The 27,091-nt window shown below is 40.7% G+C and overlaps 2 protein-coding genes and 1 long non-coding RNA gene across 4 annotated transcripts; 2 read left to right on the top strand and 1 right to left on the bottom strand.

Annotated features, from left to right (window-relative positions):
- Positions 1–2,142: 2,142 nt before the first annotated feature.
- On the bottom strand, positions 2,143–2,778 carry LOC308397217. The gene is made up of 3 exons (XR_013971703.1): positions 2,551–2,778; positions 2,382–2,438; positions 2,143–2,279 (listed from the first exon to the last, which is right to left on the bottom strand). It is a non-coding gene; the product is annotated as an uncharacterized lncRNA (long non-coding RNA).
- Positions 2,779–8,264: 5,486 nt separating this feature from the next.
- Positions 8,265–15,307, top strand: lsg1 (large 60S subunit nuclear export GTPase 1). Its single transcript, XM_080881773.1, has 14 exons — positions 8,265–8,691; positions 9,202–9,328; positions 9,859–9,979; positions 10,076–10,162; positions 10,319–10,405; positions 10,510–10,570; positions 10,751–10,927; positions 11,100–11,462; positions 11,739–11,840; positions 12,102–12,249; positions 12,344–12,463; positions 12,742–12,821; positions 13,185–13,358; positions 14,717–15,307. Exons 1-14 carry the CDS (start codon positions 8,593–8,595, stop codon positions 14,894–14,896), a joined length of 1,926 nt encoding a protein of 641 aa, XP_080737899.1. The 5' UTR covers positions 8,265–8,592; the 3' UTR covers positions 14,897–15,307.
- Positions 15,308–16,900: 1,593 nt separating this feature from the next.
- Positions 16,901–24,001, top strand: tmem44 (transmembrane protein 44). Of its 2 annotated transcripts, none has more exons than XM_080883387.1 (10): positions 16,901–17,184; positions 17,264–17,390; positions 17,477–17,567; positions 17,823–18,004; positions 18,132–18,218; positions 18,298–18,468; positions 19,176–19,337; positions 19,640–19,708; positions 19,838–19,963; positions 23,759–24,001. In XM_080883387.1, the coding sequence occupies exons 1-10, from the start codon at positions 17,000–17,002 to the stop codon at positions 23,951–23,953; spliced, it is 1,395 nt and encodes a 464-aa protein (XP_080739513.1). In that variant the 5' UTR covers positions 16,901–16,999; the 3' UTR covers positions 23,954–24,001. The 2 variants fall into 2 exon arrangements, with proteins under 2 accessions (XP_080739513.1, XP_080739512.1); XM_080883386.1 differs by having other exon boundaries at positions 19,835–19,963.
- Positions 24,002–27,091: the final 3,090 nt, after the last annotated feature.

Raw genomic sequence — 27,091 nt, 5'->3', positions numbered from 1 at the left:
TTTATTAATACTAAGCTAAAGAGGAAAGCAACTCACTGTAGTTCTCACAGCTCAGGACAAGCAGACACCTGATGTTGAGTGACTGAATGGAACTAAAACAAGAATTCATAATTATGTTTGTCTGCCATGAACACGTGATGATAAAACTCTGCATATGCAGTCAGGAGACTGATGACCTGTGAAATGAGCTGTTAGAAATGTGCAGATATGTGTAAACATTGATCAGCATTTAACATCCAGGATGGAGCAAAACTTCTGACCTGCATGTATGAGAACCTTTAATCACATCATCTTTGTAGTGAAATAGCTGATGACTCATTAAACGTTTCCATGTAATTTATCCACAGTGAAAAATCTTCACTTTGCTGGATCTGAAAATCACGTGTTCATTTCATTAGACACTAGCAATACCATTAAACTGGACCTTATCATTATCATATAGCACTAAATGTGAAACTGTGTCATATAACAATCTATATACAGTGGGGCAAAAAAGTATTTAGTCAGCCACCGATTGTGCAAGTTCCCCCACTTAAAATGATGACAGAGGTCAGTAATTTGCACCAGAGGTACACTTCAACTGTGAGAGACAGAATGTGAAAAAAAAAATCCATGAATTCACATGGTAGGATTTGTAAAGAATTTATTCGTAAATCAGGGTGGAAAATAAGTATTTGGTCACCTCAAACAAGGAAAATCTCTGGCTCTCACAGACCTGTAACGTCTTCTGTAAGAAGCTTTTCTGTCCCCCACTCGTTACCTGTATGAATGGCACCTGTTTGAACTCATCATCTGTATAAAAGATACCTGTTCACAGCCTCAAACAGTCAGACTCCAAACTCCGCCATGGCCAAGACCAAAGAGCTTTCGAAGGACACCAGGAAAAGTATTGTAGACCTGCACCAGACTGGGAAGAGTGAATCTACAATAGGCAAGCAGCTTGGTGTGAAAAAAATCAACTGTGGGAGCAATCATCAGAAAATGGAAGACATACAAGACCACTGATAATCTCCCTCGATCTGGGGCTCCATGCAAGATCTCATCCCGTGGGGTCAAAATGATCATGAGAACGGTGAGCAAAGATCCCAGAACCACACGGGGGGACCTGGTGAATGACCTGCAGAGAGCTGGGACCAAAGTAACAAAGGTCACCATCAGTAACACACTACAACGGCAGGGAATCAAATCCCGCAGTGCCAGACGTGTTCCGCTGCTGAAGCCAGTGCATGTCCAGGCCCGTCTGAAGTTTGCCAGAGAGCACATGGATGATGCAGCAGAGGATTGGGAGAATGTCATGTGGTCAGATGAAACCAAAGTAGAACTTTTTGGTATAAACTCAACTCGTCGTGTTTGGAGGAAGAAGAATACTGAGTTGCATCCCAAGAACACCATACCTACTGTGAAGCATGGGGGTGGAAACATCATGCTATGGGGCTGTTTTTCTGCCAAGGGGACAGGACGACTGATCCGTGTTAAGGACAGAATGAATGGGGCCATGTATCGTGAGATTTTGAGCCAAAACCTCCTTCCATCAGTGAGAACTTTGAAGATGAAACGAGGCTGGGTCTTCCAACATGACAATGATCCAAAACACACCGCCCGGGCAACAAAGGAGTGGCTCCGTAAGAAGCATTTGAAAGTCCTGGAGTGGCCTAGCCAGTCTCCAGACCTCAACCCCATAGAAAATCTGTGGCGGGAGTTGAAAGTCCGTGTTGCTCGGCGACAGCCCCAAAACATCACTGCTCTTGAGAGATCTGCATGGAGGAATGGGCCAAAATACCAGCTACTGTGTGTGCAAACCTGGTAAAGACCTATAGTAAACGTTTGACCTCTGTTATTGCCAACAAAGGTTATGTTACAAAGTATTGAGTTGTATTTTTGTTATTGACCAAATACTTATTTTCCACCCTGATTTACGAATAAATTCTTTACAAATCCTACCATGTGGATTCATGGATTTTTTTTTCACATTCTGTCTCTCACAGTTGAAGTGTACCTCTGGTGCAAATTACTTACCTCTGTCATCATTTTAGGTGGGGGAACTTGCACAATCGGTGGCTGACTAAATACTTTTTTGCCCCACTGTATGTAATATGTGTTTGCCTGAATCTTCCAGCACAAACAGAAAGACGAGCTGTTGTCTGAGTATCAACACAAGTACACACCAGAAATCGTTCAGTAAAGACAAATTTAATAAATGAAAGCTGGTGAGAGGGCCTTTGATGTTTCTCTTTGGATCATCCTGTTGTTTGTCTCCCAGTGTCGTTACTGCTCCTCTCCTTTCAAAGACAAACAACAAATAACACCAAATGAGAGTGAATCACTTCAGAAACACTCCTGGTTATTGTGAGCAAACGTCATAACATGATGAATGTATTTACCATTTTACTGAGGGAAAATCTTCTGTGTGGAGTTTCTTCTCATCTTGGCTCTTTTTCCTGACATTTAGAAACAAGAGGCAGAAAAGAAAGAATAAAAGTTAAAACCTCAACAATTTTTTTAATGTTTGGGATATTTTAGAAACAACCTTAAACACTATTTACTACTTACCACTTTGTTCATTCTTGCTGACGTTCACTCTCCTCATCTTCTCTCTAAAGGACAAATGACAGAAAAGAGGGAATCATTTTAGTAACTTTATCAACCAGGTGAGCAGAATTTTAGATATTTATCAATATTCTGATTAAAAGCAGAGTGAATACTTATCTTTTTACGAGAAAGGGTTCAATCCGTCCTGTCTTAGGTCTTAATGTCACCTTGGCTCCTCTGTTTTCTCTGAAAAACAAAAGACAAATGGGAAGAAAAAAATTAGTAAATGATTTCAGCAACTAGAGGAAGTGTTCACTGAGGAGGAGCTGTCATAATAATATAAAATCAATATATACTTATCTTTTTTTAATGACAGTTTACAGAGCACGCTGGCTTCGCTCCTCCCTCCGCTCCTCTCTGAAAGTTAACTGGATAAAGGATAATAACAATTAATAACATCATCAAAACAGACAAACCTGAAAGAATTGCTGATCAGAGCTGTGACAGAGTCACAGATTAGTTGGATGTATACTTATCTTTCACAATGAGAGCGTTTGCATAGACGTCTCTTCAGGTCTTTTTATTGTTTTCTTTCTGGAGAGGAAAGTGATGAGACTGATGAGGAAATACCAAATACAAAGACTGACAAAGGGAACTGAAAAAGTCTAACCAAAACCTATACTGGGGGAAAACTGTAGGAAACAGAACTACTGAGGCAAGGAAACACGAGGGGACGGAGACTAACACTCTGACAAGGGACAAAGGGAGACTGACACAATATTTACACACAGGAGGCTGATTATGGGAACTAAGGACACATAGAAACACAGCTGAACCGAATAAGAAATGAACAACAAGTCGAAACAAACTCTAATGACAGTTCAACCAGTTTCTAAACACAACAAATAACTTTCAGGATGTTTCAACAATGTGTAAAATGAGTTCTTATCTTTTTTTGTGAGAGGGCCTTCAATGTTTCTCTTTGGATCATCCTTCCATCCATTTCTTCTGCTTAACCATTGGAGCCATCCCAGCTGTTATGGGGCCAGAGGCGGGGGTATAACCTGGACAGGTCAGTCTAACACAGAGAAACAGACAACCATTCACACTCACATTCAACCTAACTGCATCTCTCTGGACTGTGGGATGAAGCTGGAGTACCTGGAGGGAACCACAAAGGCGCCAGGACTGTCTTGCTCTCAGATGACGCCCGTTCACGCTGCTCTGAAGACCCTCAGTTGTCTTTGGATCAAATAACACCAAATGAGAGTGAATCACTTCAGAAACACTCCTGGTTATTGTGAGCAAACGTCATAACAAGATGAAAATATTTACCATTTTACTGAGGGAAAATCTTCTGTGTGGTGTTTCTTCGCAGCGTGACTCTTTTGCCTGACTTTTAGAAACAAGAGGCAGAAAAGAAAGAATAAAAGTTAAAACCTCGACGATTTTCAAATATTTTAGGACATTCTTTTAGAAACAACCTTAAGCACTGTTTACTACTTACCACTTTGTTCAGGCTTGCTGACGTTCGACATGCTTCACTGTATATTATAATCTCAAGCGCTTCCTTGCTTGAGTCGGGCTCCGGATGCTGCTCTCTTCCTCCGCCTTCCTCTTAGCACGCTCTGCCGACATATTTAGAAAACGGCAGAGCACCGAAGTGAGAACTCTGCCGTCCGCGCTGTAGTCTGTTACTCTCCAGCGGTTCTTCATCTCAGTGTCCTCTGTTTGGTAAACAGTGGAGATGACTCTGGTGACGGGGAGGCCGTCGACAGTCAGGGTGCGGACACAGTTCCTCCGATCTGCCTTCAGCACAGCAAGATCTGCTTTCTCTGGAAGAACTGGAGTCAGGAAGCGTGGATGAGAGCTGGAGCCCGCAGGCGGCAGCATCATGCCAGCTGGTGAGTCCGTAGGAGGAGAAGGAGTGGTGTTCTCTCTCTGGCTCTGCCTCACATTGACAAATGGTGTCGTCACCAGGTCCCGGTGGAACCATCCTTTAAAAGGTATGCAAGGAAAGTCCTTGGACCCAGTCACCAGGCTATGGTAAAGAGTGAGGACCAGGTGAGACATGGAGTTCAGATGCCTCCTGCTCAGTTCACGGTTCCTCAAGTTAGTGACGACCATCTGAGGTGCAGTGACTGGACTCACCAGATCAGCTACGAGAAAGCAAAGCGTGCGTCTACGTTAATCATGTGATCACACAAATTAAAGCCTGGATTTAAATTGTCCAGACATGGCTTTACATCATCATAAGCTCTTCCACACAAACAGTAAGAAGCTCCCAGCAGAACTCATTGTTTATGAAAGCCTTCACATTTTTCACCTGGTAAAAGTTTCCATGTGGTGTAAGGCTGCGTGGATTTTCACTGAGGTTTTAATACGCATTCACATTAAGGAGTAATATCTTCATATTAGTTGAGCATCGATATTTTGAGGATAAAGCAGCTACATTTAGGTGAGAAACCTCCCACCTCCTTATTGCAGGCACACACTGTTTCAATCTCAAACTCATCCTGCGACTCTGTGAACTTTTAAAACTCCAGCTTCTCCAGCTTTACACATTCACAATCTATGAAACTTTCACGTATAACTCAGCGCCAGCAGCCCAAACATGTCAACTCAAACCCTCTACATGCAAAAACGGCCGCGCGCTGACGTCAGCGTCCTCCAACGCCTTAAGTCGTTAGCAATTAAAAAAAAACATGGCGCCATCTTTATAGTGTACTGGCACATGTTAAAATTGATGTTACTCAAGTATGAAACATCTCATCCTAAATGTTAACACTCATGAAGTCTTACTTCCAAACAATAAAAGACAAAAATCTAAGTTGTATTTGTTTGCTAGCACTCTGACATATTAGCCTGCTGTACTCACCATAGCGTTGATCTAACACCTCCTCAATGAAAAGGGAGAGCAGGTGCGTCTCGCGACTCAAGTCTGAAGAAGTCATTTTGCAAATCCTTCTTGAAGATTTTCAAACGTTAGCTGTAGCTTGAAAAATCCGAGTTTTCACAGCACTAGTGGGAAAAAGCTCCTGTTTGCGCTCAAACGTGAAACCCGAATTCCACTTTTTCCTCCTGCTTTTATACCTGCACTCAAACACGTCATCATCACCATGACACCCAGTGCCACCGAAAATCAATTTTATTTATTTAAAATAAAGTTCGTCTAATTATCATAGATTTTAAAAAATATATATATTTCTCATTTTATTTTACTGCTTTATTCATCCTTTTTAAAAAATATATTGCCAAACTTTGTCGTTTTAATTCTTTAAAAAAATCATTAATTCACCAGTTTACAAAAATGAAGATATCTGAAATTTAAATTAATAAATAAATAATTACAACTGATAATGGGTTTTTAGCATTAAAGAATAGTTTTTCAGTGCGCTTTAAATGTTATCAGAGCCGATGTTGTGCCAAAAAGTGATCGCAGTCCAAAAAGTGATTTACGGTATTGAAACGTTTGTTTGTGTCATGACATTTGTAAACAGTTGATGTTTAAGGTGCAGTTCATGTGGAAGCCAGAGGAGGGTGGTGTTGTGCGCATAATACAAAGTGATGGCGAAACCTAAAAGACGGTGTCATGTCTGCTCCCTGAAGCAATCTCATAACAGTTTCAATCTATTTCAAGCCAGTTAGCACATTTCTGTTATGAAGTGCAATCATTTTTTGGCAGTAAACTTAAATCCTTTTATTATGAATATCACATTCTCAGATTTTCAAGAGAGACCAGACCAATAGGGCAGCAGAAATCACAAAAATAAATAAATAAATAACAGTTTTATAAAGATTAAAACAGTAAAAAAAAATGACTGGAATGATTATGATGTATAACACAGAATATGTACAATAACAGAGTTATAAACACACCTTGAACACACGTGATACTTTTATTTCATCTATAACCTCTGTGCAAATTTTGTTGACTGCAAAGTGTTTATGAATATGTTTTTAAAAGCTGGTTATCTGACTGTCAGTTAATAGCAATTAAAAAGAAAGCTGATTTTTATCATTTCTAAATGGAAAAAGTCCATTATGAATTTTTGTTATGAATTTCATTCATCAATCCACCTCCTCACTGCTCTTTCCCGGTGCAGCAGCCAGAGCTGGATCAAGCAGCCAGATGGCTTCTGGAGAAAGACTAACTGCAACAAAGGGTCTCTTGGAGGCTGCTCAGGCACAGCAGCTGAAAAATCAAAGATGAAATAAAAACTGGACCTGATCATGGTGCTGGATGAGACAAAAAGTCTAGATGATAAACCAGTGTATGAATTAGTAACACTGATTATGAGGATCATGTTTAGGTGGAAACTAGCGAGCTAACTTCCCGCTAACCTCTAACTCAGCTAAATAGAATAAACTCTGTTTTCATGGATGCCTGGATGTTAAACTTAATTGTTAAACCTGGTAAAGCAGCAACGCTGATCATTTTATTAAAGATGAAAGAAGTTGGACCGTTTTTAGCTCTCAGTGATCCCTCAGTGTTCGTTTGACTTTGGGACCTGAAATGTGGCAGTTTTTCACTTACACATTTTTGAACCACTCATTCATAGAAGTAGTTTCCAGTCAAAGATCTGGACAGATCCACCAAGTTCACAGTAGTTTTACAATTTTCTGCAGCGCAGAAAAAAAAAACCCTGAAAACATCGTCGTTTCCTATGCTCATCTCTCCCAAGTCATTAATAATTTGAGTCAACTCTTGTTTGCCATTGGCACCACAATCATTGTCCGTGTCCAGAATGTCCTCACACTCAAAGTGCATTGCTTTCTCCTCCTCTTCCTCCCCCACCAAGTCCTCCGTGATAGAGCCCAATTTTGGTGCACTCCGGCTGCGCTCCACCAGGGGTTTGTAGTAGCACTGTCTGTTCAGCAGCTTCCTGAGAGGCACCAAGGGGATGGTTTGTTCCCCTATGAGCTGCTGCTGCTGCTGGTGCCAGGCATCCTCCCTCCGTTTTAGGAGGTGTCCAAAACATCTCACTCTTGCCCTTCTAACTATACCCCGATCTGAGGGACAGCTCAGATTGAGAGGGCCATATACCCCAGGGGTGGGAGGATCAGTCCAGATATTGATACTGTCAATACCAACACTGATATTGGTATCTAATCAATACTAGGGAGATATGATTGTTACTTTGTTTCTCTCCTCTAAGTTCAGTATGTAGCCCACTGAACTGTGTTAACTGTGTTGTGTTGGTGGTTTTGTTAATGAAAAAATATATCTCAAACATGCACTATGAAAAATGACTGAACCTTTTTGTATTGACTGTCATTTTATTTATAGCCCATAACACATCTAAACAACAGATGCTGACGCAAAGTCCTTTAGAGACATGCACATTTACATTCCATGTCTCCAAAACACCCAATTTCAAAATACAGGATAGTCTGAAAGTTATGTTTTTTTTCTTGCATTAACTAATTATTGTTGACATTAAAAGGTGGTCATTAAAATGTGTTCAGAATGATGAATTATCTCATAAATCACACTGCTTTCTCCCATTTAAGCTGTCTTTATAGGGTAAAACTATGTGTAGTACTGCATTTACGTTGTACTGGAACGATACCAAAGTATGGAAAGCAATTTGCCTTTAGAAGTATCGCACAGTACAGATATACTCTTTTCTGATCTAATTCTAACATCCCGATTACTCCCAAGTGTGACACACGAGGAACTCATGTTGTTTCTGTCGGTGTTTCTTCAGGGCACATTTAACCGCTGAGCGTGTAACCGGAATGTACCACAGCTACTCTCCCGCCTGTATTTATCAGATAAGATAAATTATAAGATAATGTATGTTACTGTTTTAGAGTTTATTTTATTAACAGTATAAAGAATATAAAGGGTAGCTTTTTATAAAATAACATGACTTCTAAAGTCCAACACCAATTTAATTGTCCGGATATGTTAATCGTTTGGTTTGTTCCATCTCCGGTTTTTACGACAACAAGGCTGTAGGTAGTGCACATGGGTCTCTGAAGCGAGTGGCTGGCCGCAGTATTCTTCAGTTTTGTATTCCTCCTGTGTTTTGTGAAGTGACAGCATCGGAGGCTATTATGGGCAAGAAGAAGGCGGGCGGAGGAGCCGTGCTGGGCAGAGCTCTGATCAAGGAGAGGCTCCAGGCAGGCCGGGGAAACAAAAGGGGCGACTCTTGGGTATGACACAGGTTTTTTTTTTTTTTAGTTTGTGTTAAACGTATTCAGATAATCACAGATATAGATATGAGACCTTTCGTGATATAGTATCATCCCCTAAGCAGTTGTGACCCCGTTTTTAAATGCCACTCAACTCTTTTAATTCCACTTAGCTGTTAGTATTAGTGTTACGATCACCCCACACGGGCTTACCAGGATGTAAATTTACTGATGCTGTTGTTTTAGAGCAAACGAACTAATGCGCAAGGACTATTACGTAAATAAATGAATGACTGGGGTACGTTTGTAATGGGGATAAACTTTTCTGGGAAATTGTTTTAACAAAATCTCAACTATTTTTAGAACAAGTCAAAGGGTGGTTTGGATGCAAGGATGTGAAAATGATCCGCTATTTGGCGATGATGTCCCAGTCACAGCTGCTTTGTTTAATCTCGACGCTTTTTCACATGCACTTACTGCTGGTCAAGCTACTGAAAGTTTGTTGTCATTGTTTTTTCTTTATATTTTCAGCTCCACACCAGTGAACTGAATGATGGCTACGACTGGGGGCGGCTGAACCTGCAGTCAGTGACAGAACAAAGTTCCATGGATGACTTTCTGGCCACAGCTGAACTGGCAGGAACAGAGTTTGTTGCAGGTAAATAACAATTTGATTCACTCATGTTTAGTTTTCAGGTGAATTGTAGGTATGTTTCTTTTTTTTACTTATTAAACATGGGAAACTACAGTGCTCTGAAAAAGTATTTGTCCCATTTCTGAATTCTTATTTTTTTGAATAATTGTCACACTTGCACATTTCAGGACATCAACAAATTAAATGATAAATTAGACAAAGATAATTGTTCAATGATGACATCATTTACTAAGGGAAAAAGACAAATCAAAGCTGCCTGGTTCTATGTGGAAAAGTAATTGTCCCCATAAACCTAGCAACTGGTTGTCCTTGGGTAGCAACAACTGCAATCGAGTGTTTGCGATAACTGGGAATGAGCCTTCCACATCGAATTTTAGTCCACAATATTTATGTGTATAAACCTAACAGAAGTAATTCTTCCTGTGTTTTTAAGTATTTTTTGTCTTAAATATTATGTGATCTCCACTGCAGATCTGCCTTTTTGATTCTGCTTGTTAATCTAATCACTTTCATTCATTTCTGTGTTTTCTTAGAGAAGCTCAATATCAAGTTTGTGCCGGCAGAAGCTCGAGCGGGCTTATTAACAGCTGAGGAGAAAAGCGAACTGATGAAGCTGCACGAAGACAACAAACATTTCCTCAGAATTCCGAGACGGTGATTTGAGTCGACATGTTTTTACAGGTTAATTTGTCTAACGTATAAATAATATGTTGCATTGATAAGATCTGTTGTGTATTTCCTTGTTATAAGACCCCACTGGGATGAAAGCACCAGTCCAGACGAGCTTCAACAGACAGAGAAAGACAGCTTCTTGGAGTGGAGACGAGCACTTGCACAGTATGCAGCTTTTCTGTACTCTGAGTCACTTTTGGTGTTAAGAATCAGTAGTGAAATGCAGGGATAACCATTCAAAATTTTCTAATTAATGACTTATGATACATTTGTGCTGGATTATTGTTGCCTATAATCTAATTACAAGTGTTCTCTTCAAAGGCTGGAAGAGGAGCAGAAGTTAATTCTCACCCCGTTTGAGAGAAACCTTGAATTTTGGAGACAGCTGTGGAGAGTGATTGAGAGGAGGTAGAACCCAAATCAACAGCATATCACATTTCCTGAGGAATCTGTTCTCATTATGTGATGCTGAGGGGGAAAAAAAACCAAATATTTATTTTTTCTTATTTTAGTGACGTCGTTGTTCAAATTGTTGATGCCAGAAATCCTTTGCTGTTCAGATGTCTGGACCTTGTAAGTGCTTTGTTTCAATAGTGGACAGATGATAGAAATCTGGTTTCATATATGAAAATAATTGCACTTTGTTTAATCATTTTGCATATTTCATCTGTCAACATTTGCTTGTATCCATCATTACGTACGTTTAAACTGTACTCCAGTGATTGTAATAATTCTCTGGTTGTGTGGCACCAGGAGTCCTATGTTAAAGAAGTTTCAGAGCATAAGGTGAACATGCTTCTGGTGAACAAAGCTGATCTACTGACCAGGGAGCAGAGGCGAGTCTGGGCCAAATACTTTGAGAAAGAGGGGCTGAGGGCAGTTTTCTGGTCTGCTCTGGCTGAAGGCAACAGGCTGGATGCAGAGGAAAAGGTGAGAGCGCGGAGGCTTGATGAACTTTTCTCTCTTCTCTGAACTGTGATGCATTTGCATTTTTTTTTAGGGAACAGATAATTTATTGTACTGAAGAAAAAGTCACCTTTTGGCGTCATCCTGCCGTCTTTAATCCCAGTGAAAAATAGTGCAGAAACTTGTCCCCTCACAGGGCATGGAGGTGGCCGATCCAGAGTGTGAAGAGAGTGATCCAGAAGAAGGAGGATGGAAAATTAAAGAAGATGTGAGTCAGAAAGGTGCAGATGGAGAGGAAGAGGTAAAGAATAAGGAGGATGAGGACAACGGGGGAGAACAGAGTGACATAGAGGAAGAGCAGGAAGAGGTAAGCGTAGATGAGGAGGACTGGAAGACCTGTTCAGAAGGCGAGGAAGAAGCAGAGGGAGAGACTGCTGGTTCATCTGATGCATCTTTCCACAACTCCAGCCGTCTGCTGCGCAAGGATGAGCTGCTGGAAATGTTCAAGGCTGTTCACAACGGCTCCAGGGTTAAAGAAGGGCAGCTGACAGTGGGACTGGTGAGTAAAAGGACCATCTATCTGTCAGTCTAGCGTAAATTGCATGCTGTAGCCACACCGCCTTTGAATTTTGGGATTGAGTTGTATATTTATATTTAGTAAGAGCATTTGAACCACTTTGCAGAATTCACCAGGAGTGCTTTTTAATGCTTTACTAGAATCGTAGGAACAGGAAACAGTTTAATTGGATTCATAGTCGGGGAAGAAGCTCCACACTTTCCTCAGTATGAGTTATTTTAAAGCAATTAAATGTTCATTATGTGGTGGAACCAACAGGTCGGGTATCCTAATGTGGGAAAGAGTTCAACCATCAACACTATTCTGAGGAACAAGAAGGTTTCTGTCTCAGCCACTCCTGGACACACTAAACACTTTCAGGTAGGTACTTACTGCTCAAATGCAGGTTAGGGATTCCACCAGCAAGAAGCTTAATAATAATAATAATGATAATTATTATAATAATGATGTTAGACCTGCGACAGACTGGCAACCTGTCCAGGGTGTACCCTGCCTCTCGCCCTAACACAGCTGGGATAGGCTCCAGCGCCCCCCCCCCCCCCCCCCGCGCCCCTGAAAAAGGATGGATGGATGATTATGATGGTGTTTTTTGTGTGTTTTTGTTTTTGACATTTATGACAGACGTTATATGTGGAGCCAGGCCTGTGTCTCTGTGACTGCCCAGGACTGGTCATGCCCTCCTTCGTTTCTACCAAAGCTGAGATGATCTGCTCTGGGATTCTGCCCATAGACCAGATGAGAGACCACGTACCTGCGATCTCACTCATATCCTTTACGTGACAGAAAGCTAGACTCTGCCTGTTCTGCTTTATAATTGATTCTGATGCTTACGACACGTAGTTCTTAACAGATTGGTCACATATGTCAGACGATCCCTCGGCACGTGTTAGAAGGCACCTATGGCATCAATATTATCAGACCGCGGGAAGATGAAGACCCTGACAGACCGCCCACTGCGGAAGAGCTGCTGATGGCGTATGGATGTGAGGCTAATAGACATTTATCATGAGTCTGGATAGAATAGATTAACAATAGGTGAAATATGTACAACTCGAGAGAGTAAACCATCTTAGATTCTTTAAAAAAAACTATTTTATAGATTTAATTTTATGTATTGTGTTCCTCCTTGATCAGAGGTCCCTAGCTCAAATTGTGATACTGTCACCTCACTGTGGCACCCTTAGATGCTGCTAGCTGTCTTTCCCCTTGATGTAATTTCTTTGTTTTATAACATAGCCTTTTCTTTTTTTGTCTGTTTCAGATATGAGAGGTTTCATGACGTCGCACGGCCAGCCCGATCAGTCCAGATCGGCCCGTTACGTCCTGAAGGATTATGTGAGCGTAAGTTCACAACTGCAAACTGTTGTGGGTTGGAAAAAACACACAGTTATGTTGCTTGTGTTTACGTTTTAATTTTGGACTGTGGTTGAGTGAGTGTGGGTCATTAATGAAATGTTTAGCCTAACAAAGTGGGAGGAAAAAACAGATGAAAATTCTAGGAGAGATAAATAAGTTATTTTCATCTTGGCTCAGCTCTGTCACCTGCAGCGTTAAACAGTGTAGCTGTAGCACATCTGTGGTTCGGCTATGTGTTTAAGCAGACTGTGGAGGTCTTCAGTCTTTTGTAAGGTGTAGCTGTTCTCTTGTAACGTTATGCATCATGTTTACAACGTCCTTTGCCTAAGATAGCTCTTTTCCTTACAGGGCAAGCTTCTGCACTGCCATCCCCCTCCACATATAAAAGCTGAAGACTTCCAGCCGCAGCACAAAAAGTTTGAGAAGAGAGACTCAGACAGCAGTGACCTCTCCACAGTAATGAACAGACAACACAAAATTAAGAGAATCGAAAACGTGGTTGACAAGAACTTTTTCCATCAGGTAAATTATTCCTGCTGATCTCTTATTTTTGGTCAGTAGATGTTGTAATATAAGCTATATTACCAGAAGTGTTCTGTCACCCATCCCAATCGTTGAATTCAGGTGTTTCAATCACTTCCAGGCCCACAGGTGTGTAAAATCAAGCGCCTAGTCACGCGGACTGCATCAACAAACATTTGTGGAAGAATGGGATGCTCTCAGGAGCTCAGTGAATTCCAGGGATCGAATGCTAGTTGTGAAATTTCCTCACTAATAAATATTCCACACTTAACTCTTAGGCTACGTTCACACTGCAGGTCTTATTGCTCAATTCCGATTTTTTTGATCAAAGCCGATTTTTTTTGTCTGCTTGTTCACACTACAAATAAAATGCGACAGCAAATGCGCTCTAGTGTGAACCAAAGCGGCCGCATGTGCAAAAGAAGACGTCACACACAAGGCGCTCTGTTTAGACCCAGAGCAAACAATATTGTTTGACTGATGGCCCTTAATATAAAGACTTCAGACTTCACGTTTCCCAATTTTTGCTTTAAGTTATTTTGTTATTTACATAATAATGTAAATAACCGAATAATTATGCTTATTGCTGTTTTAGAGGAGCGGTGCTTCAAAGGATAGCTGCAGATTTCTGTCAGAATCTGCAGATTATACAGTACAAATAAAATGTTCACGTTTCTCCAACGTTGTCTTCCCAACAGTTTCACTGACATCTACGCTGGATGGCCAGGAAGCGTTCGCGATGTCTTCTCCGGCGCTTCTCCGGCGCTGATATTTGGCGTCTGTCTTGTGTCAGTGACGTAAAAGACGGATTTAATGTGACATGACCGTTCAAACAGCAGTCGCTTTCTAAAACATCGGATATGTATCGGATTCAGTACCACATACGAAAATGACCCAGATCGGATTTGAAAATATCGGATTTGAGCCTTTCACACTGTCACACCATGATCAGATATGGGTTGCATAGGGTCAAAAAAATCGGATTTGATGCGCTTTCGCCTGTAGTGTGAACGTAGCCTTAGTGGTATTATAACAATGTGGAAGCCACTGGGAATGACAGCAGCTCAGTGGTAATCTCACAAATCCACTTCTGGAAGAATGGTCAAAAATTCCCATAAACACACCTAAACCTTTTGGAAAATCTTCCCACAAGAGTTGAAGCCGTTATAGCTGCAAGGGTTGGATGGACATCATATCAAACTCTATGGATTAAAAATGGGATGTCAGTCAAGTTCACATGAGTGTGAAGGCAGACGAGTGAACACTTTTGGTAATATAAAGTGTGTCTGCAGCAGAGGAGCAGTTTATTATGAAGTTAAATGATTTTTTCTTTTTGTTGATGATGAACCTCTGTTTAGGAGAACGTGCGGGCACTCTCCAAAGGAATTCAGTCTGTGATGGGCTACAAACCAGGCAGTGGACCTGTGGGTCCAGGCAAAGCTGAATCAGAGATGGCAGTGGGCAAACCCTGGAAAAAACACGGCAACAGGAACAAGAAGGAGAAAGTGCGGCGGATTACTAAGCATCTGGATGCCTGATTATGATCAGAAAATCTAAGTTAATTTGAGCAACTTAGATCTGTGAACTGTACTTTAGGAAAAACCCTGAAGCACGGTTCATGTGTGATTCCAAGGGAATCAATTCTGAGTGCTTTGTAAAGATGAAGGCCCCCTTTAATCCTGTGAGTGTGGAAAAGTCAGGCCGTCATGACATTAACTAATGAGGTGCATAATCTGTCGGCTCTGGTTTTAACAAAATGGTGCAGTGCACTCCGTCAGGCTGATCACCAGTTAAAGAGCAACCAATCGATTCAACATCCAAAATTGTATTGAAGGAGGACACATAAAGTCTCTATGAATCAGTTAAAATACTGTATGTTGACTTTTATACATTTAAAGCAATGCTCTTTGTAACTTAACCGGGTTACGTAGAATAAACACGTGCTTTCATGTTGGTGTGACACTTTTTTGTCATATTTCCATAACAATATATTACTTAATGCTTCAGTGTAAATACAATATTTTGTATTTGTAATAGAAGACTATGAAATAGCAAGTTTTGTAATCTGAATAAGTTAAACTACCCGAACTCCTTCATGGGATGCATTTTTAATTTCTCCTTGCACTTTGGGCTGATTGGGACCTGATGAATGTAAAAACAAAGAATGATGTGATTTTTATTTTTTTGTGTCAGATTTTTGTTTCTGAGAAAAATGAGATCCACTCATGAGGACATTGGCTTTAAATTTCAATGAAACAGAGGCAGTATAACATCCTCGTAAGTGGATATCAGGCCCTTGTAGAGCAAAATTTGGTATTTTGGTCTAGACAACCCAAAATGTAAAATGGACTGGTTCTTATATAGCGCTTTTCTCCTGGAGTACTCAAAGCACTCTATACAACACGCCACATTAACCCCATACACACCCATTCACACGAGCACTATTATCTATACAGGGAGTGCTTTGTAACTATCATTCATACACATTCATACTCCGATGGATGCATCGTAGAGCAAGTAGGGGTTAGTATCTTGCCCAAGGATATTTGGCATGCAAACTGGGGGAGCCAGCTGCCTGAGCTATAGCCACCCCTATAATATATATAATGTGATGTCCACATATGTGGACGCCAGGTCCTAGGAGGTTAAAGAAGTACATGAGGGTTGTAGGTGTCTAAGAATCTGAGAGCATTTCTAATTCTTACTGAGTATTTATCAACCAGATAATAAATTTGGAGTTGATTTTCTTACCATCACAGAATAGCTACAAGCTACAAAATGTTGTAAACCTGGGAACAAGTGGGAACTCCCATGAGTGTCAAATTAATAATATACAATAAATAATCGCAAACACCCCTGACCTGTGGCAGTGATTTCTGATGTTTCTGTTTTTTTATGTCTAATGTCTTTGCTTATATTGGTAGATAGACTGAAACCAGCCTGATTTATGAAGGGTTTATGTCTAAAGCAAAGACATTAGCTGTTTTTCGAGTATTTTTATGACTCTGTTATTGTAGCTAATCTGTGTTCTAAATTATAATCGATCCAATCCTTTTTGACCACTTTAAATGTATTGAAAGAACAGCTGTATGTGATATTTGGTGAGATTTCTGCTGAGACTTGGATAAATAAAGGATATATATAAAAGTCAATTTGCCAAAAACTGACTGCAGCTTCTACATTTGTGACAGGAACGTGCTTTGTGGCTCAAAATCACTTGTTATCATTCATGAGAGATATGCTTGACAGATCATAGCCCAACAACTCATTGAAAACAATTTGTAGTCGTTTTTTGTCAAGCGGTCACTGTGATCAAGCGTAAGATTCCTGAAACGGACTAAGGTACACGCAATGCTCCTGATCGTAGCTACAAATGAACGCGCCTCTTTAAATAAATGGATGATGATTTATTTTTTGGCATCTCTAAACACAGAAAGAGCGTAAAATCCACATTTTCACTTGTGCCTTTGAACGTATTTCCATATATGACAGGTGGCACAGGTAAGCCCCTCCCTGCCGCGTGCGGGCCGTTTGGAGAGCTGCCGCTGTGCTTTTGATGAGCAAGAAGTCAAATGTGCACTAGGAGCATGGCTCAGTTTCTGATCGGTTCTGCGGATTGTCGCTGAGCATTTGCGCTTAAAATGAAGAAAAGTGCGCACATCGCGGATGGTCAAGTCGGGGAACGATCAGACTATTTCCTGACTAGTTTGGTTGATTTTTGCGTGGATTCAGTTAACACCTGTTTGTCCCGTGACGCAGACACACTTTGCGTCCCTGTTGGTCTCACCTTTCTTTCTGCGCTGCTTTTGCTGCTATCATGTCTCCTGTAAGTAGATTATCATTAATCACCCACCGGCCCCATTCATTTAATACATATCTAACATTGACCTGTGGTAACTGTGAAGGTTCGTGTATCAGAGGTGCAAAATTCGGGGAGAAAATCCGGGAGAAACCGCGGTTTTCTTCTACTGCTTCATCGGTAACCTGTGCAGTACAACTGGAGCCATCCTGTCCAGGCAGCTGCATATACAGGTAACACAGTTCTACGTGTAACCAAGTATTTTCACTCTATTTATGCATTAAAATACCGTAACTCCTTATCGCTGCCCTCTCTGCAGATTTTAATGGGTGCTTTTGCTGCCGCTGTGGATTTTGTGAACTGTATTTTGTGGTGCTTTCCAGTGTTCCTGTGTTGGAATTCGAAAGCAGGTATGATTAAGAAAATTCCTTATCTTAATAATGCAAACCTTATCATTCCCAAACAATTTAGCAATTGTGCATTATTCAAAGTGCAGCAGCAAGGTAGCACAGGTGTTTAAATATTGTCATCCAGCCGACCAAACCCTTTTGGCAAAACAGTAGGTACAATTATCAGAGAGGCGCTACAGATAACCATACAAATGAACAGGGGACCTATTGAAATGCTTTCTAACTGTAACCGTCCTCTCTGGTGTTCTCTCTCAGAAAAAAGGCTGAGGATGATGAAGAGGAGGAGGAGACAGCATCTCCTAGCAGTGTGTGTCTTGATGGTAGTTGCAGGAGGTTTTCTGAAGTCCAGGGTCTCCCATACTTCAGCACTGCAGCCCGTCAAAGGGAGGACGCTGCTGCATGTTGTCCTTCAAGTCTCCAGCTGGAGTTCTTCAATGGTGTGGTTACACAAACAGACACATGTGTATGAGTGCTGTCACCTGGGTTGTTTTGTTGTTTTTGAATTGCCATTTTGCAGCTACTCTAAATGTCCTTCTGCTGCATCGTAAAACCGTCTGTCTGTAGGACAACACTGAAATCGTGGGTTACCTACTGGGGCTGCTGTCTTTTGTCATAGCCTGTACCTCCAGGATCCCCAAACTCTGCAGAGTAGTAAGTGACAAACCATTCACTTAAAATCATGTTACTGTTCTAATAAAGTTCCTAGTGTTATTTGTATTCTTCCTTTTAGTGCAATGGACATAAAGTGACCCACACTGCCATTTTCTCTGGACTGTTGTGCTCACTGGCTGGTGCCCTCTACACTGCAGCCATACTCCTCTGTGACACTCAGTTTAGATTTCTTATGAGAGCGATGCCATGGCTTCTGTCATCAGCAGGCTGTGTGACTCTAGACCTTCTTGTATCCTTACACAGTAAGTGTGACCACGCATCACTCAAACTGTGTAGAGATTCACAACTCACTTTGCTAGTATGGGGTCGGGCCTCATTTTGCCTTCAGAGCTTTGTGTCATAGATTCGACAAGGTGCTGGAAACATTCCTCAGACGTTTGAGTCCATATTGATGTGATTGCATCACACAGTTACTGCAGAGTTGTCAGCCCTACATCCATGATGTGAAGCTTTTGTTCCACCACATTCCAAAGCTACTGTGCATTCAGAGATCCTCTTCTGCTTGCCTAGACTGTGACAACTGACTGTTATTTGAGTCACTGTTTATTTCTCTGACCATTCTCTGTAAACCAGAATGTTTGGGAAACTCCTGGTAGATCAGCAGTTTCTGAAATACTCAGACCACCCCATCTGGCACCAACCATGCCACATTCAAAGTGACTTAAATCGCCTTCCTTTCCCATCCTGATGCTCAGTCTGAACTTCAGCAGGTCATTTTGACCATGTGTAAATGCATGAAGTTGCTGCTGTAATTGGTTGATTAGATACTTCCAATAACAAGTGGCTGAACATGTGTACCTAACAAAATTGATGGTGAGTGTGGATTCTCACTAAAACCGGGGCTACTGTCCATTACATCTAGATCTAGGTGATTTGCTTGAGTCTGTGCCAGTCATGCTGTGGTGTGGTTTGTTGACCTTTAACCTGTCATGTCAGATTGTAATTACTCATTGGTGCAAGAGAGGCTCCAGCAAGAAGGCTATGAGACTTTTTGCAGATACAGAGCGCCTTTTAGGTGGTTCACGGCGCCCTGCAAAGAATAACACTGCCATGAAGAGACAGACAAAAGAGCAAATTCCTTCATCAGCACAAACAAAAGTAAGCTTGTTTTGTTTAATCATACCACTTTTTTGTTATTGTGTGTGCAAGGCTGCTTCTCGGATTTCTCAGAGTGAATTTAATAGCTTGTTTTCAATCAGACTTCCATAATAAACATGCTTTTTACTGTAATACTGATAATATTGGATTTTTACTTACTGCTTTCTTGTGTGGATTAAGTTATTTGGAAGTAGCACTATGCAGGCATCGTTCTGCAACAAACACTATTAGCATTGTTCTTCTAATAGTGTTTGTTTACTAAAGCCTTGGTGTGACTATAATAGTATTCTTTTTCTTCAAAGATAAAAAATCTCCAGAAGATGAGAGAGGTGGGCCAATACATGGATGTCAACAGTCAACCTGCGAGAAAAGTAAGCAAAGAATCTGTTGTGACACTACATTTTTACAACAGCAGTTTGTTTGATAGGAACTCTTCACTGCACACCGTTATTCTTCAAATACTAGATGTGCTTTCATTTTTGAAAATGCCCCTCGAGAAGGTGACGTCACCCAGGGGAGACGTGGGAAGCGAGCCTCCCAGCAGGAGGGTTGGGGCGATCAGAGCCGACGGCTTCTGCTCCACAGACACATCCTGTGACTCCTCGCCGGTCAGCTCGGATCTGGAGGTGACTTGGACTACTTGGATACAATCACTTAAATTAAGAAATGAATCAAATTTATCACTAAATAAACATTTCTCCCCCTCTCTCTAAAGCTATGATATATTTTCAAAAAGCTGGTAATCTTAATACATCAAATGTCAGTTCTCACCGTGTAAAGCAGGGGTGGGCAACTCCGGGCCTTGAGGGCTGGTGTCCCTGCAGGTTTTAGATGTGTCCTTGAACCAACACTGCTGATTTAAATGGCTAAATTAGCTCCTGCAGTTCTTCAGAGGCCTGGTAATGAACTAATCATGTGATTCAGGTGTGTTGACCCAAGGTGAGATCTAAAACCTGCAGGACACCAGCCCTCGGGGCCTGGAATTGCCCACCCCTGGTGTAAAGGATAGCTATAATATGTAGTTATTCCAAAGTGCCACTAGGTGGTGACAGCATGTTTGTATGCTGGATAGTGTGCATGGCTGTTATAAAAATATGAATGAACATAACCCTTTGTGTAACGCCACCTTACATGAAATGCTGTGATGACCTGATTCTGTTAGTATGAGTCTTTTTATGAGTTTAAGCTATTGAGTCATTTGCACAACAGCAGTGGTGAAGTTCCTAAAGAGGTAATGACTTCATGACTCATTATCATAAGACAGGGGGTCTGGAGTCAGCTTGTGGAAATGGTGAATAAGAATGGCACTGACAAAACTGCCTATGTTTTAGTGCCACTTTAGGATTGAGATCCTTTATTATAAAGGAATGGTATTGACTGTCTGCGTATGAAAATATGAAAATGCAGTAAGAAGAATTCATAAGTAGACGTAATAGTGCAACTATGCTTAGTGCTTTGCACATGTGACTTTGGGGGAAGTAAGTCAGAAGACAGCCCTCAGACGTTCTTATAAGGAGACAATAGTCAGCATGTTCTTATTGGACAGACAAGTTGAAGTCTATGGAGAGATGTGCATGTGGTTTTCTGAGTGCAAGCTCAGTGTTTTGTATTTTAGTTTTCTGCAGTGTATAGCTGAGCCAGTATCAAATCTTCACTAGTCTTATTTTAGAGAACAGTTCATATTTATATAGTTTTCTCTTTTTTGAAAAACACAGTCTGAGTTTGCAAGAGGATTCAAATTCCAAGTGTTTTTTTTTTCTTTGTCAGGCCTTTATGCTCATAAAAACTCCCTTACTAGAAAGCCAGGCTATGGAGGATGTCATTTAATCAGAAACAAAGGCAAATGGTGCAAGCACAAACAATCGCAGGTTGATACTGTTCACCAAACAGGAAAAAACAAAAGACATGAATGCCTTTTTAGCACAGTTGGTTTGTTCGAGAAGTAAAGGCGAGTTGGAAAAGTGTAAGTTTATGCTGAATGTGACAAAGTATAACTTTGTTTGGCTGTGAACACTCAGCTTAATCTTCACAAAGACAACAGGAGGCAATTTAAAGTTTAGCCGGGCCGTTTCTGTCTGATGCACTTGGAATTTACTGATGCTCTTTACTCGATCTTACAAAGAATGATTCTTTCCAAGATGACTTTGTGTCTAATGTTTAATCCTGATTACAAAGAGCTCCAGAGGAGTTCAGGTCTATCAGTGAATCTTTTACTTTTTATTTGGTTACCTAACTTCCTAACAGCCTTAAAGCAAACTGGGAACTAAAACAAAGATTACAGAGCATTTTTTGAAGTATTTAAATGAGTGGCTTTTCCTACTTTACATGTGATCCTGATAATTGGACAGTCGCCTCAGCCGGCAGCTTGAAACCTCCATTGGGCTGTGTTTCACGCACATTACTGCTGAGTTCTGGTTCTTGGCTGAGCTGAGGCTTAGGGCTACAGTGATGGGTGGAATTGTTTGAGATTTGCCATGTGGTCCAATTGTTCTGCTGTAAAGGATCTTTGATTAAAGACCAACAGTGGGCTGGGTCTGTCTGCCTAGGAAGTGGTGCAAAATGGTTGCCTTGTCTATAGGGGGCCAGTACCCTCTGCTATTTTGGGAGATGTTTATAGTCTGTTGTTTGACTCTCGCTGGCCAGGAATGTCACTGTGTGAACAATACAAGACCTGTGTTGTAGGTGTCGAGTTGACGCTCTCATGGGGCACCATTGATGAGCCCCCCTAGAAAACTAAGGAACACTTAGTGTAGAGCAGGGCGATATGGCCAAAAATATTTATCACGATATATATTTGAAAATTTGCGATAACGATATAACCGACGATATAATTGATGCGAGACAAAATACAACTCCACAACATTACTAGTGCAAAAAGACAACCTTCCATTTATTTTCACTTAAACAAGAAGCTGGTTTTTATGTACATTAAAGCTTTATAAAAATGTAACAGTGCAAATGCAAATTCCTTGCTGAAAGTTTAACCAAAAGGCATTTCCAGTAGAAATGGGCTGACATATCCTGAGCATAACCATGTATAATATCCACTGAAGTTAAAAAGAGGTGCTTTGCAACATTAAACTGCAGTGTGCAGTACGCATTTTTCGGACCATAAGGTGCACAGGATTATAAGGCACATTAAGCGAAACAAAGCAGTCAGATAAATCAAACTTGATTAAACTCATTCTTCTTGCTTCCTCCACTTCTGTACCATTGATTCATTAGTGTTGAATTCTCTGGCAGCTGCTCTATTCCCATGTTGTTGCAGTATATTAATAACTAACCTCGTATTGTGGATGGATTATCTCAGTTGTTCTCCTGACTGAAGTTTGGTCCGTTTACAGCATCCTGCCATGCGATTGCATTTGTCTCTAACCATGAAGAACCTTCACATTAACTTTTATAAGTGGAAAAGTGTTAGTGTTCGTCCTCCAGCTTCACTGCTTATGTTATGCTAACATAGCTGTGTCGCTAGCGATCACGTAGCACATCATTATATACCAGCTAGCCCAACTTCAGTAACCCTACAAACGTCACTGCTGTTTAGTTTCCTGTCTTCATTTATGCTGGAAGTGATAGCAGAGCTGTACGTTTGATTTTTTTTTCAGAAATCTCTCAGTCAGAACATGCTATATCATGCTTAGGTAACTAGCGAAACTAGCGAGCTAACTTCCGCTAGCTTCCTGCTAACTTCTAACTCCGTTAAATGTAATAACTTTTGTTTTCATGGATGCCTGGAAGTTAAACTTTATAGTTACACCTGGTAAAGCAGCAATGCTGATCGTTTTATTAAAGATGAAAGAATTTAGACAGTTTTTAACTCTAAGTGATGCTGCAGTGTTGTTTGACCTGAAGCATACGGAGCTTAGGACCCAGATTACTCCCAGACTTAAGAGCATCTTAGTCCGACAAATACGACAATAACGATGGCCGCTTGCATGTTCTGCAAAAAAAAGTGTGCTTTGTTGTGTATCTGACGGACAAACACCAAACCAGTTCCACATCACTGAAGTTGCACCATTTTTACAAACCAATTCTGGTTCATCTGTTTCACTCAACGACCGGCCATGTGCGTATGAAAACAAAGGCACTGCGCATGCGCGTTTTACTCCCATTCTATCGCGATATTTCATTTTCCTATCGTTGCCTAACATTATACCGGTATTATCGTGAACGGTATAATATGGCCCAGCCCTAACTTAGTGTATGGTACACTTCTGAGCTGCCTCCCAATTCATCAATACATACTTTGTTTGTATTTTAAATCAACATTAGGGTGCATTAATATATCATATGTGCCATGTGATTATCGCCAAATGCTTTTATAGCATAGCAGACACATTAGTCTCAGAATATTAGCTGTTTATATGACTTTGCTATAATTCTTTGTACGATTACTTTGACATGTTCTTATTTTCTAGTGGGATTTTGAAGCAGCAAATACACACTGGAGCAAAGCAACAGCAAAACAACAGGAGGGTGACGAGTTTCCCCTGCAAGAGTGGCCGACAAACCCCGAACCGTTTAACATCTGCGCCCGTTCCCCGTCTGGACTCGCACAGAAAGCTCTATCTGGTACGGAAGAGTGTGGCTCTGTTGTAAGCTTAGCTAAGTGAAGTTCACACATGCTGAGTGCAGTAATTTGTGAATAAAAAATAAATAAAAGTGCAAAAATAAATCTGTCATCTGTCTTGTTTTACAACAAAAATTACTGATTGTTTTTGGTTTAGTTATTTCGAGTACCTTTTTTTGTTTCTAATACTGTAGGGAAGCACAAACGTCAAGCTCCTGAAGACGTTCGGCCTTTTAGAAAGGTTTACAGAAAAGACCTTCCCTAATAAAACACTATTACTCCCCTGCTGCCATTCAAGGTTACTGGGTCATATCCTGTATTTTGCTTGTCGACCTGGGTTATCGGGGCTGGACTGGGAAAAGAGCCGGCAGAGCAGATAAGAACCAGACTAGACGCCCGGAGCTTGTCTGTCCTCTCCATCATTCAGCAGACCTCCGTCCATCTGCCTGCTGTGAAGCTTTATGAAATAAAAGTTACTAGAGGCATTTTTAACTAAAGGGACTTCCTAAGGCCTGATTATGGAACAATTACATTTTTACTCCTCCCTGTTACATTTCCTCAAGTGACAGGTCTCAGACTAATGACTGGGAAACAACTAATGAGATGTAACAAAGCAATTGCTGATATCAGCAGTGGATATTAATGTCCTCAACAACTGGCTCTGTCTGTGGAAATGGCTGGGAAATGTTTATTGAATTTTATTTGATCTGACAGTGTTGATGTTCAGGCCATGTGATTTATCTACTTTGTTGTTTGTTTTTTAATAATAATGAAGGTAATAATATTGTAATAATAATAATATTGTAAACGACCCTATTGCTCAGCTATACTGATGCTAGTATTCATGATTACACAAGTGCTAAATATGCTAATGCTAAATATACACTCACTGGCTGACTTATTAGGTACACTTTGCTTGTGCTTTTGCTTTAATTCTTTGTGGCATAGATTCAACAAGGTGCTGAAAACATTGATCAGACATTTTGATCCATGTGATGACATCATACAGTTGCTGCACATTTGTCAGCTGTACATCAATGATGAGTCTCCCACTCCACCACATCCCAAAAGTGGATTAACTGTGGAGGCCACTTGAGGACAGCATATTTTATGTCACGTTTTAAGAAACCAGCTTGGCAGGATCTGAGCTTTTTGGCATGGTGCCTTATCCAGCTGGAAGCATCCACTAGAAGATTGGTACAGTTGATCACAAAGGGATGAGTATGGTAAGCAACAGTATTCAGGTAGGCTGTGATGTTTAAACAATGCTCAGTTGGTATTAATTGTCCCAAAATGTGCCACACCATTACTCCCAGCCCACCAGCCTGAACCACTGATGTAAGGTACATTTTTCCACTCTTCTATTGCCCATGACAATTCTAGACTCAGTTTCCTCATGCTAGCTGACAGGAGGAGAACCTGGTGTGGTCCTCTGCTGCTGTAGCTCATCTACTTAAAGGTTCAGCGATACCTTGGTTTTAACAAGTGGTTACTTGAGGTAAAGTTGCCTTACTTTCAGCTTGAAACACCCTGGCCACTCTCCTCTTGCTTCTGGCATAAACAAGTCATTTTCATCTGCAGAGCTGGCTATTTTCTCTTTTTCAGACTATTCTCTGTGAACCATAGAGATTGTTGTGGGGGAAAGTGCCCCCACAATCATTCCAGAATTTCTACAAATGCTCAGACCAGTTCATCTTGCAGCAACAACTGTGCCACGTTCGAAGTCACTTAAATTATTTTATCTCCATTCTGTTGCTCAGTTTGAACTCGAGCAGGTTGTCTTGACTGTGTCTACATGCCTACATGCATTGATTTGCTGCCATGTGATTGGCTGATTAACGAAGATTTAAGCAGGTGTGCTTAAGAAGATGGTTTATGCATTTATATTAGAGATGGCACGATACCACTTTTTTATCAGCAATTTCCTAATGTTGTAAACCTGCTCAACATTTGGCAATAAACCCCTTTCTGATTCTGATTCTGATTATGTCCGATACCGATATCATAAATTTGGATATCTGCCGATACCGATATGAATCCGATATAGTGGTTTTTAATCAATAAAACTGTTTTTTTAATATCTTGCTGCTTTTTGTACAAGTTCATACTCAAGTTAAAAAAAACAAAAACACTAAAGCTATTCTGTTATACCTGTATGTAAAAAAAAAAAAAAAAAAAAAATACACTGCACCCAAAATATTTCATAGTTCAGCAATACTGATCAATCTAATAAACTTAAACCTACTCCATCCTCCCTATTCTGGTATTTTAAAGAGTACTTAGCAGAAATATTAAGCAACCTAACTAATAGGGCTATAAAACTCCCAGCAAAATAAATAAATAAATAAATAAATAAATAGGGAACCACCCCGCACCCTCCACCTCGTGATGCTTAATCGACGTAATCAACTTTAATTTGATGCAGTGTGAAAAAAATGCACAAAAATAAATTATTTTTCAAGAATAATTAAATAGATTCAACAGAATTGCAGACTGCACAGATGGTATCTTCCCAAAGGAAAAAGTACTATAGCTTACTAGGGTATATTAGACCTAATAGTTACTATATACAGTAATGGACTTCTATACATTTTACATCAGATTAAAACTTTGGGTGTAAGATTCGGATAATTTTTTATTAAAAGCTAGACATTTAAAATGAGAATAAGAAAGAAAAGTATGTCTTTGTGCCCCCTTTTCCCTGTTAATGCCCTATCGGCCCCCCTGACTAAACTTTGCTAGATCCGCCCCTGCACAGTTACCAGCCATCAGCTGCGTAGAAAAAGATCCTGGTGTAGAAAGTAATATTAAATAAGTTCTAACAACAGCTGATCAAGGTTAAAAGTGCTGCTGTTGTTCAGCCGCTGGTTTCCTCTTTCTGGCGCAAAGTGGGCCAAAAACAAAGAAGAGAGACGGACTAGCGACAGAAAAGCCGATCAGCTGATCATTGATCAGTTTCATGATTGAAGTAGCAGCAGGAGAGAGCGAGAGAGAGAGAGAGAGAAGAGGCCATCGCTCCATAAATCGGTTGTTAAGCTTAACGCGGGAATGCTTTACAAACATTCAGAGATGAACTTACACACTTGCTTTACTTCTCTCTGGGATCACTTCCTCGGAGATGAAATGCTGGTTTGGTAGCGAGGCTACAAATCAGAGGCGGAGCCAGACATTTGAAACACCC

The sequence above is a fragment of the Rhamphochromis sp. 'chilingali' genome (assembly GCF_963969265.1).
Source record: "Rhamphochromis sp. 'chilingali' genome assembly, chromosome: 5".
Taxonomy (NCBI): domain Eukaryota; kingdom Metazoa; phylum Chordata; class Actinopteri; order Cichliformes; family Cichlidae; genus Rhamphochromis; species Rhamphochromis sp. 'chilingali'.
The sequence above is the reverse complement of the archived record's forward strand: the minus strand, read 5'-3'. Positions and strand labels throughout refer to the sequence as shown.

Bases quoted from the DNA above. Each gene is read 5' to 3' on its own strand.
- lsg1 (XM_080881773.1), top strand. From the start codon at position 8,593: ATGGGCAAGAAGAAGGCGGGCGGAGGAGCCGTGCTGGGCAGAGCTCTG. The intron at 8,692-9,201 runs GTATGACACAGG...TTATATTTTCAG, and splicing joins ACAAAAGGGGCGACTCTTGG to CTCCACACCAGTGAACTGAA. The intron at 10,406-10,509 runs GTAGAACCCAAA...TTCTTATTTTAG, and splicing joins TGGAGAGTGATTGAGAGGAG to TGACGTCGTTGTTCAAATTG.
- tmem44 (XM_080883386.1), top strand. From the start codon at position 17,000: ATGAAGAAAAGTGCGCACATCGCGGATGGTCAAGTCGGGGAACGATCA. The intron at 18,005-18,131 runs GTGTGGTTACAC...GTCTGTCTGTAG, and splicing joins CCAGCTGGAGTTCTTCAATG to GACAACACTGAAATCGTGGG. The intron at 19,964-23,758 runs GTGACTTGGACT...CTTATTTTCTAG, and splicing joins CGGTCAGCTCGGATCTGGAG to TGGGATTTTGAAGCAGCAAA.